Raw genomic sequence first — 11451 nt, forward strand, 5'->3', positions numbered from 1 at the left:
GGCACAGCTGGCTATGACCGCGAGTGGTGCCTTGCCCACAGAACCCGCGCTGCCACAGATAAGCGATGATAGGAGATGGGGAACCTCTCACAATCAGTTTCCTTCTGCAATCACTCGGATACGTGCCCGTTCTCTCAGCACACACACGCGTTCTTTCCCGTTTCTCTACACACGTACATCGTTCCCCGTTTACCCCGAGGCGGGAGGATGAGCCCGCAGCCCCGCCGGATCTGTCCGCGCTCAGCGCCCGCCCTAGGGCTGGGCAGGGCCCGGGGCGGCTCTGCTGGGATGGGGCTCCCGTGGCAGGATGGGGTTCCTGTGCCGGGATGGAGTTCCCGTGCCGAACCCGGGGTGGCCGTGCTGTGCCCCGGGTAGCTGTGCAGAGCTCCGGGCCGGCACAGCCCCAGCCCCGCGGGCCCCCTCCCTGAGCCCCGGCCCGGCCCGGCCATGCGGCGGGAGTGTGGCCATGTGCGGGCCAAGCTCCTCCCCGCCGCCGCCGCCCCTCGCCGCGCCGCGGGGACGTGCAGTGGCTCGGCGGGCCATGGAGGCGGGCGGCGGGGCCGGGGCCCGGTGCCCCGCGCTGCTGCTGCTCCTGCTGGCGGCGGCGCTGGGAGGCGAGGCGGAGGCGGAGGAGCCGCGGCCGGCGCGGCAGCGCGGGGACGAGCAGTGCCATTACTACGCGGGCGGGCAGGTGTACCCGGGGGAGGCGGCCCGGCTGCCCGTCTCCGACCACTCGCTGCACCTCAGCCAGGCCAAGAGTAGGTGCCGGGCGCGGCGGGGCTGCGGGGAGCGCCGGGGCTGGGGCGGGGATGTGCCCGCAGTGCGCTCGGGGCGGCGGCGGCGGCAGCGCCACGTCAGGCGGAGCGCGGGGGCTCCCGGGCCCTTCCCGTCCCCAGCCCGCTCTGGCTGCGGCCTCCGGGCGGCCTCGGAGGGCAGGGGAGAGGGGAGAATGGAGAACGGGGAGCGCGGAGCGGCTCCTTCCAGAGCTGCATCCCCATCGTGGTCACCGCCGCCGTCTCAGGGGCGTCCAGCGAAGTCCGCGGTTCCAGAAATGGCGAACGAGTTGAGGGGAGCGCTTCGGGGGATCCACAGGAATGTTCTGTGCTCACACTGCGATCTGAAACAATGAACGAGCGCCCCTCGTAACGCGCTGCCTTCGGCACTGCCTTTGTGCCTGTGCTCTGATGCGTTTTCCGTGCTTTAGGTGACAGGCGTGGGGACAAACACCGCAAATGACATCGCTGGGAGATGTTCAGGGACACTGCTCAAAGTCCCGTCCTGCAGGACACAGAGTACAGAGAGACCACACAGATATTATCTGCAATTTGAAATCCTTTCCCATTACTGAACTAGGGCATATGTTCTGTTTTAAACATTTGCAAGCAGATGCTCCCAAAAAAAAGGGAAAAGCAGCCAAGATATTTGTAACCGATAATGTTTGGGTTGTTCTCCCTTTGCAATGTAAGTTATTACAGACTGATGTTTATAACTGCAAAAACAGCTACCTTAATTTAGAAAGGGGTCAAGATATGCAGTATTTTGTTTAATATCTTTTCCTTCTCCCTCCTAAGCTGAAGGTCGTTGTTATACATCCTTGCTAACCATATTCTGCAGCGGGGGGTCAGCCTAAGAAAGGAGAACCACCAAACAATTCAGGCACCATCTAGATAATATTTAGGATTCCATATATTTTTCTCTGAAGCTTTTCCCTAATTTGCTGGAGCTGTATGTCAGTGTCCTTGACATGGCAAGTGTATTCAGACCACCTTGAAATCCAGCATACCCTATCCTTTGCCTCAGAATTTACAGTGGTATGAAAATAGAACCTGGCAGATTAATTTTTAATATTTTAAATTCAAGGTTAATCCTGTCTGATAGGAATAGTAAATCTATTTCATGCTTTTCAGCTGGATTTTTTTTAAAACACAGCTATCTTCAAGTTAAAATTTGCTTAGGAGTTGTAATTTAAGAAACATATGCTACATTTTTAGGCATTTGTCTTTAACCATGTTATAGCATGTATTTTTTGTGGGCCAGAATTCCAGACAGGTTTCCATGGTTAAAAAGTAGCAAAGTGGTGAGTTTGAACTATCTTGTGCTTGTGGTTCCCAACAGCTATTTTTAACAGAACAGTGAGAGTACCTGCAGTATTAAAGAGCTTTCTCCTTCAGTCTAGCAGGTGCCCTGAGCTGGCAGTGCACACAGGGTTTGTTCAGTCAGCCCAGATAAGGTTTGTGTGGCCTTGATTATCAGTGATCAACAGGGCTCATGTGTGAGCACAAGTTAGTCAAATTATTTACTTTGTGTACTAAAGCCTTCATTTCTTCATCATTCTGTACCCCCCTGTTTAGAAAGCAGTTTCATCTTGGAACTGTGCTGCAGGTTGTTTTTTAAGCAAAAGGAAGAACAGCTGTCCTTGGGCAGCTTGGTTTGAACACAGGTGTTATATTCTGACTTCTAATTCAACATTCTTTGCATTTCAGTCTCCAAGCCAGCACCTTACTGGGAGGGAACAGCAGTCATTAATGGAGAGTTTAAAGAGCTGAAGCTAACAGATTATGAAGGAAAATATCTTGTCTTCTTCTTCTATCCTCTTGACTTGTAAGTAAGAGCACTGCAAGCATACCACTGAGTGCAGCTACACTAGATTCATAATTCATTCATTCTTCTCTTTTTTTGAGGTCTTGTATTTTTTGTTTGGTAAGAATTTAGGAGAGAAGAAACGAGTGACAGAAGAAGATATGTCTTTGCATTTGTTTTCTCATTTCATTGGTAAAAATGCAACAGTCTTTGTCCTAGTAATTGTGTCCACTAATTTGTGTCTCCACATAAAACAAACAACTTTGTAGTTACCCAGTTACCCAGTTATGTGTTCTGTTTCATGCTGTAAATCAGTGCTGCAAGTAGAAGAGAGCATCCTTTCTAGAGTGTATATGATATATCCAAGAGGTGGCATTTTCCCTTTAAGCTCATCCCATAACATCCTATGAACACTTGGCGTTAACCTCCTTTATTTAGAATGCAGTAACTTCACTGATTGAGTGAAAACATCTCTGCTTTTTAAAGGACAATCCCATTCTTTTCCACAAAATGAAGATAAAAGGACAGAGATGCATGACTACTTTTAATAGTATATCATCATTAGCTTTACTACTTTAGTTCTTCTGTAATAGAAAAAATTGAAGACAAATTGGTTAAAAGTTGTAGATTTGCACAGTAACAACAAATTACAGTATGATCCTCTGAAAAAAATTGGCTTATAGTGCTTAAATTCAGCCACATTTATAAAAGTCTAAAAGAAAGTAACTGTACAAGCTCTGAATCCAGATTGTAAAACAACCATAGATTTATAGTCTTCAGAAATAATCCATTTGTAACAAAGCTGGAGTCTGAGGGTAGAGGATTTGTCAGGCAGCAATTTGGTTAAATACTTGAAAGAGCAATAAACGTAAGCAAAAGCTGAAATAATTTATGATAAATACACAATTTTAAGTTAGGCAGAGAATTTACTGGCTTTCTCATAAAATTCTAACTTTATCTTGTCTTCAATCTTCTAGTACATTTGTCTGTCCAACTGAGATAATTGCCTTCAGTGACCGAATTGAAGAATTCAGAGCAATAAATACTGAAGTAGTAGCATGTTCTGTGGACTCAAAATTCACTCACTTAGCCTGGTATGTATCTTTCTCTTGTCTTTCACTAAACATTATTCATAGTTCCAACTTAGCAAAAGAACAGTACTCCTCAGATTTTTAGCCTGTGGAGGTAAATCATAATGTGTGAAAGTGAGATGCTGTTGACACAAATATTTAAAGTAAATTTTAATCCTAGTGTGTGAAAGTACCTTTATTTTTTAAGCTTGTTTAATGTGTATTGCAATATGTTGTGTCTCAGTCAAAAAAATACTATTAATACAAAAAAAAGTATTAAGGAAACTGTCAGTAAAGGCTTCACTTGTCCCAGTTCATGAGCAGGTTGGCAGAAAGCAAATGCAACTAATAAGAAAAAGGTCATCATTAACAGATGTGGCCAAAACTGCAAAAGATCTACTGAGCATTTTGTTCAGGCCACAAATACTGTTCTTCCCCTTTGTGTGCAGAACAGAAAAAATGTCACTTGCACTAAATCCTTCTGTCCATACTGATGTAGTTTGTGATTTCTGACTTGTGTAGGGAATATAAATATGAGAAATACATCTCTATTTCCTTTCCTTCAAAGGATTAATACTCCTCGTAAACAAGGAGGACTTGGACCAATGAAGATTCCCCTTCTTTCTGACCTGACACACCAGATTTCAAAGGATTATGGAGTGTATCTGGAAGATCAAGGACATACACTCAGGTATTTCACTGGGTTGCAGTTTGGTTGGGTTTTTACTGGGGTAATACTTCCTGCTTTATATTTAAAGAAGCATTTGAAATTTTTCGTTAAGAGCAGCTTTTACTTGGGGATTCGTGGAGAGTAGCAAATATTGAAGAACACAAAAAATGTAGTCATAATGAGTCAGAAGAGGGATCAAGGTTAATATCCTGTTTAAAAGCAGGCATCAGTAGATACCTGGGGCAGGGCAAATGTGCAGGATTCCTCAGAACTGCAGTTGCTCAGGGACCTCCCAAGTGCAGGTGGAGTCAAGACTAAGGTTACCTGAAGAGATACATTTGCCTAAAACTGAATAGTTTTTTTGAGATGCCCTAGCGTCTGCAGCATGCCCTGGCAGGGCCTGTCAGAGCTTAGTTCTATGTCAGTTCTGCAAAGAAGTTTGGGGGTTTTTTTGTTTTAACTGGAGCTCAGCTCAAGTCCTTCTTTACCCAGGTAAAGAATATTAAGTTACTGGTGGTGAGTGTTACATGGTGTTTGCAAAGATCAAATTCTTCCCATCCAGCAGACATAAAATAATGCATGAAAACACCACTATTATTAATTCTGTTTCCTAACACAATTTTTTACCCACAGAGGCCTTTTCATTATTGACAATAAGAGAATCCTTCGACAGATCACAATGAATGACCTTCCTGTTGGGAGATCAGTGGATGAAACACTTCGTTTAGTGCAAGCATTCCAGTACACAGACAAACATGGAGAAGGTGCTCTTTTAACTACTGCCATATTGAAGATTGCTTTACTTAGCCTGGAAGCTGTATTAGCTTTTTGGAGGAAAGAGGCTCAGTAGCATTAAGGACTGGCCTCATACAGGCACTGAAGTGGTTTGATTGCTCTGCTGGATTCTGTGGTCCCAAGTCCTTAGGTTGTTTCTAGAATAGTAATTTACATTTTGCTTCACATCCATGAGAATGAGAGCATAAAGCATTCTTCTAGTCTGAATTTTGGCATGATGCACCATGTGTCACAAGCATAAATTTGTACAAAATATGAGGCTGTGAAGAATGAGGCCAAATATTTCAGTACATTTTTGCATACTAAAATAATGGAGATGCAGGCCATCCTTTTCCTGTGACGTTCAGTGAGGATACCAATAACTAATTGACAAGTAATTGAGAATGTGATAACTAATTGAGAGTGTTTCATGTCAAGATACATGGTGATACTGTGGAAATTATAGCACCATTACTTTGTGTGTAAGTGCTGTGTGATCATCTTTCCCCAACAAAGAAATTTTACTATCTCCAGATCATCATGAGGCACTTGGTGCCATGATCTAGTTGAGGTGTTAGAACATGGGTTGGACTCGATGATCTTAAAGGTCTCTTCCAACCTAGAAATTCTGTGATTCTGTGATTACTTTGTATCAAGAATTCTTATTCCTCCAGTTCAAGCACAGGGTGAACTTTTTGACATTTCTTGACATAACTTATTTGAAGATTTGTTTAGATATGAATACACATTTAGCAACTTAACTTCCAGTTCAACTCAATGTCTCCAAGCATTTGAAAGTACTTTTTTATGAAAGTACAAGTCATTATTCTGCTGTGCTGTACAGACTTGAAAAAATAGATGTTGATACTTAGGCTATGCAGATCTGACTAAGGAAATTCCCCCACATTTAGTGCAAAGCCAGCTTACAGAATGTTGATTTGCAGTGTTTCCAAAATACCACTTTTTTTCCCAGCTTTTACATGTATTGAGGAGTTGAGGACAGCCTCTGTAGACACCTCATTGATTTCTTTGCACAGCATAACAGTTCTCCACAATTCCTACTAGCATGTGGGGCATTTTGTCTGCCAGCCTGTCTTAAAGCAGTGTAATATGACATAACTGCTTGGGCTGAAGCCTCAGAGGGAGAGCTCTGAATAGATGAGAGCTTTACTCCAGAATATGCAGCTGTTCAGGTGATCCCAGGGCTCCCAGCCACACTGGTAAGCACATGCTGCAATCCCTTTGTTCCTAAGCAAGGTTACAAATAAAATTGTGTCTTGTGAAATCTTTGAACTCATCTCTTTGCTAAAAAATGCTCCTAGTTTTGATTTTAAAGAAAGAAATGTAGGTCTCTATGTAGTCACCTGAATTTTGTTGCAAAACTTCTGTTTTACTAGAATAGGTGTTCATTCTCAGATACTGCATTGCCTGTACTTGTGTAGAAGGACACAAAAATTAAACTAAGGCACAGGCATCCATCCAGAGATCTGCAGTTTTCAGGTAACTGAGTGGTGGGTGGTGTCAGGTGTAAACTGCTCAGTCACCATCCCATGTGTAAAGAAAACTGCACATTTAATAGTTTCAGATATTGACATGTGACACTTCATGGTGTTTTACTTGAAGGTCAGAAAGAGAATATTAAGGACACAAAAGTCTGTGTGTGTAAAAATTCTTGAGCTAACTTTGTCTTTTTTTTTTCAGTTTGCCCTGCTGGTTGGAAACCTGGCAGTGAAACAGTAAGTCACTGTTTATATTAACATGCATGTAGTACTAACAAGCACTCAGTTACCATTTCTACTAGAGCCAAATCCAAAATCTCAGCAACTTCCAGTGAGAAGGTATGAGTAATGTCACATTATTAAACTTACACCATCTGGATTACTATTGATTTCATTAGGGGATTGTTTCCCTCACACTAGACATCTCCCAGTTGTTTCAAACTCCTGGTGTGTGAGCAAAATTCACTGGACCAGCAGTGAGTTTGAGATCAAGAACTTTTCCTCTTAACACCTGATGAGGGAAAGTTCAAAACTCTTGAGTTTGTTGTATCTTCTTAGTTATTTGTCCATATAAATTCTTGGTGGTTCTTACTGCACATCCTGGACACTACCTAAAAAAAGAAGTTCCCAGGCTGCTGTGGTGTGTGCCAGAGCCAGTGCCACTGTCAGCACTCCAGCAGGGAGCAGTGCTTTGCTGTGCAATTCCCCTCCCTTCTTTGCTACTCCTGGGCTCCATGGGACTGGAGGCAGAGGAGCCAGAGTTCACATAAACACTCACTGAACTTGTTTGTGTTCCCTGGCCCAGAGCAAGCCTCAGCAGAATAATGAAACTTTCATCAGAGGTCTGAGCTGCCTCACTCAGATGAGATCACTGGCACTTACTTGAGCATGTGGCTTCCTTCTGAACCATCTGGTGATGACAGAGCACTGTTGTTAAAGAGCTGGCTCAACAAAAACCAGATCCCAGCAGCCTCTAAGCAGAGTTAGTGAGCGTTGTACTTGATTACTTGATGTTAAACCATGTTTCTTTGCTGGATAGGAAAGTTTCCTAGGATGACTTGAGGCTGGGTGTCAATTTTTTCAAGCTAGCAGAGGAGTATCATAATGGGGGAAGCTGGATATTTAAGACTGTAAAATGAAAGAGGGTGGGCTGGCCCAACATTTGTATTTTGGCACTGAAAAGTTCTACCCTCTATAACTAGGATCACCCACATAACATGACATGGATATATTTTCTAACAGTCTGACAATGCTGATGCTAACAGCTCCAACACTGCCAATTTATTAATGTAAAACAGTGCTGAAGCATTCTCCATCTCCTGTATGCAAAAGATGCAGACAATAGCAGAGTAGTTGAAAAAGCCTTTCTCAAAGATGTAGTCATGCCTTCTAAATGTGTTTGATTTAATTAGATCAAACCAGAGGAAGCCATGAGAGTGTGGTGGCCAAGGGAAGAACTGTAAGTAAATTCTGAGCCTCTAGATTACAGATACTAATTTACCAAAATATCTTGCTTTTGGGGCAAGCTGTCAAAATTCTTCCTTTAGTAGGCTGCACTCTCTCATGCCTCAGTTGGTTGAATCTCTCTGCTACTGCTGTTAGACATGAACAGTAATCTAGCACCAAATCAACTGATAAATTACTCTTCAGTGTTGCAAGTGAGTTGGCAGTAGCATCTTACTGTGAAATACTGTGCTTTTCTGGCTTTACAGTTTGCTATGTTTTCATGGCTTTGGTTTTTGACTAACATTTTCATTTTCTTTCTTGCACAGATAATTCCAGATCCAGCTGGAAAACTGAAGTATTTTGATAAACTAAACTGAGGCTCACTTCTGTTGAATTCAATAGGTCATATTCAACTTGATTTTTGCCAATAAAATTTCATTAATTTTGGTACTTTTGTGAGTTTGATGAATATGTAACAGCAGTAAAACATTAAAGGGCTCATTGTTTAAACAGAAGTCTAACCTGTGTGAAGCACAGGTATCTCATTAGTTATCAGAGAATATTCTTATGAAATACATGTTTTCTCTTTAGGTTTTATTTAAATTCTCGGTCTTGCCCAAATCCACTTTGCATCTTGGGCTTAGATTTATTACTTTTGCTATTAATGGATTATTTAATATCTGTAAAAATCTTGTGTGTTTGGTCACATTCTAGAAACTACAGCTAGAAAAGAGCCACTTGGTTATGGTACATTAGTCTGTAGTCCAGTGGCAATAGCTCCTAACTTAAAAGCCAGGAATAAGTTACAGTTGCTGAATTAAATTTCCAGTCTGTGTAAAGCTTGAAAACATTTTTCAGCTACTAAGAACATACCCTACACTATATAAATCAGTACATCTGCACTGAAAAAAACACACCTCTACCAGTTCATGTGATTCAAGGGCTGAACCAGTAAATTTTTCTATGCTTAAATTTTGTAGTGTATTTGCTGATGAGATTGATTCTGTTTCACATTTTCTGAGTTTTGGCCCTGTCCCTGTACTTTTAACAGGATGTGGGGGACAGTGTCCTGTGCCAATCTACTCCTTAACTGTGGCTCCTAGTTTTAAGGGAGTAGTTGTAGTCTTCCCTGAGATAAGTACTGATGTGTGATCATCAGAAACTCTTGTGGCTGATGAACAAGAATTTCTTCTTTCAAGTGAAAAGAACATATCCATGTAAGACATACTTGTGTGCACTTGAGAACCCTTTCCTGAGAATGTCATCTAGCTCCTTCCCTCTTGCTCCTCCCTCAAAAACCTCTTCCTGTTTTTGACACATTATGCTAAATTCTGTGCAACTGGAAAAACAGCAACAGAAATGTGTGACCCTTTGCACCAGGGTCATCCTTGAAAAGTCAACAGGCACCTTCCATCTCCAATCTGCACCACTACTTTATTACTCTTGGTTGGATCCCACCTGCCTGAGAACTCACTTCCCTTCCCTCACCAGACCATACAATTCCCTGCCCTATACACAGACTCTTCACTGCAGTTCTGCAGAACCAGGCCAGGTTTGCATTTGCCCTGTGAAGTTACAGGATTTTGTGGACTTGGGTGAGTACTGAGCAGCTCTCCCAGTTGGTCACTGCAGACACAGAGCAGGAACAGCTGCTTCCATCACTTCAGTTCTGATACAAATAACACCCATGCAATGCCATGGGCAGAGGGAACCACAGCAGGGCAAGCAGAGCTTTCCTGAGCCTCAGCCTCCCTGTTCCTGTGAGGTCTGGGGAAGGGAGTCCCTCATCCCATCCAGAGGGTAACAGAGGCAGAACAGGATCAATACCAAACCCCAAAGGCTCCTGCTGTGCTGCTCCAGCCTGTGATAGCAAAGACCAGAGGGCAGCATGTAGAGAGAGGTGCTTTCTCACATGACTAGGATGTAAATCACATTGAATTTTACTCTGGATTCTGTTTACATCAACCCTGAAGCACCAAGAACACCATACAGAATGTTCAAATAACTCCAAGCCACTGCAGCATGAGGAATGCAGGCCTAGCTATCCCATGAATATTCAGCAGCAGCCCAAGGCACAAAATGAACACAGTGCTTGTGCCCCCTTTAGAGCTGGTGCCCTGGTGCTGAGAGGCCTTGCCCCTCTCCAGCCAGGTGGCTCAGTCACACCTAATGCTGTCCCAGCTGCAGGAACCTCTGGCACTGAGCCAGCCAGTGACACTGATAAAGACAGAGATGAGTTATCAGCCACGTGTTGAACATGCTCCACCCAGCTCATGGCTCCTTGCAGAGCCCAGTGAGCAGAGTTACAGCAACACAGCCACAGGGTGTATCTCTGTAGCAGTCACCACCAGCACATGTCAAAAGCTGTACATAGCCTGAGTCAAGAACAGAAAATTGTGCTGAGAACACTTAGTGACTGAAGAAAACTGGGGCCATCTGCAATGCTTTGACCATTGCAAGTTTAGGTCACAGCAGTGTAGCTGAGTAAACTTTCAAGGTTTTTATAAATGCACATTTACAGTTTAAACATGTGGTAAGGGATGGCATAGGGTTGTTTTTTGGTTTTTTTAATGCAGTTCATTGGGGATAAAAAGTATTAGGGAACTAGGGAAGTAGTCCTTAAGCAAAGATTTGAGTTGCCATATGACTGTACATATTTGAAATTAACAAATGACAGAGCACTCTGTCATTTGTACTTCCAGTACTCCAAGTGATGTTTCAAATAGTGCAAAACTTAAATTTCATACATCTCTGCTTTCCCAAACCCCAGGATATATTCAGGGGCCTCTCTTGGAAGTGCATAAAATGCAGATGCCATTGTGAGCTTGTCTTCTACAGAAAAAGCAAAAATGCTCCTGCAAGGCAAGTAATGACTAATAATGAGAGACAGTCTTCAACTTCTTCTGCCTATTTTGGGCAAACATCCCACACCTTTCTACTGCCCCCTCAGCTGTTAAGCTATGTATGGTGGTGAGGTCTGCAGATGAAAGCCACCTCTCCAAGCAGGGTGGATCTAGCTGAGACCTGGAAGTATTCCAGAAGTATTGAAGAAGCATCAATTCAGATAATAATAATGCTACAGATTTTTGATGTTATTTGCTGATGTAGCACTCTGCAACTTTCCTGGGTTATGCCCATCCCTTGCCCACAGAAACCTCTCCCTCTGCAAACTCAAGTATATCCAAAAAATAACCACCACATTGCTGGGAGCCTGTACTGGTATTAGGTTACAGTGGGACTCAATGTTTATCTTACAGGTATTTTCCAACCTGTCAATGCCCAGCAGTGCCTCCAGCCTCCTGGACAGGAGCCCTGCAGGGCTGAGGATCTCTGCTGGCAGAGAAGTGCTCCAGTGTATTTTCTGAGCAGCTCTGGTCATCCAACTACATCTTCCACAAAAGGAATCCCCAGT

At 43.4% G+C, this 11451-nt stretch overlaps 1 protein-coding gene across 2 annotated transcripts; it reads left to right on the top strand.

Moving 5' to 3' along the window:
• Nucleotides 1–451: 451 nt before the first annotated feature.
• On the top strand, nt 452–8489 carry PRDX4 (peroxiredoxin 4). 2 transcript variants are annotated; one of them, XM_059465828.1, is made up of 8 exons: nt 452–758; nt 2484–2601; nt 3558–3674; nt 4219–4341; nt 4954–5084; nt 6796–6830; nt 8006–8052; nt 8366–8489. In XM_059465828.1, exons 1-8 carry the CDS (start codon nt 467–469, stop codon nt 8367–8369), a joined length of 867 nt encoding a protein of 288 aa, XP_059321811.1. In that variant the 5' UTR covers nt 452–466; the 3' UTR covers nt 8370–8489. The 2 variants fall into 2 exon arrangements, with proteins under 2 accessions (XP_059321811.1, XP_059321810.1); XM_059465827.1 differs by lacking the exon at nt 8006–8052.
• Nucleotides 8490–11451: the final 2962 nt, after the last annotated feature.

Source organism: Ammospiza nelsoni, chromosome 2 (assembly GCF_027579445.1).
Source record: "Ammospiza nelsoni isolate bAmmNel1 chromosome 2, bAmmNel1.pri, whole genome shotgun sequence".
Taxonomy (NCBI): domain Eukaryota; kingdom Metazoa; phylum Chordata; class Aves; order Passeriformes; family Passerellidae; genus Ammospiza; species Ammospiza nelsoni.

Coding starts and splice junctions, on each gene's coding strand:
- PRDX4 (XM_059465828.1), top strand. CDS start 467: ATGTGCGGGCCAAGCTCCTCCCCGCCGCCGCCGCCCCTCGCCGCGCCG. Junction 759..2,483: donor GCACCTCAGCCAGGCCAAGA/GTAGGTGCCGGG, acceptor TTTGCATTTCAG/TCTCCAAGCCAGCACCTTAC. Junction 4,342..4,953: donor GATCAAGGACATACACTCAG/GTATTTCACTGG, acceptor TTTTACCCACAG/AGGCCTTTTCATTATTGACA.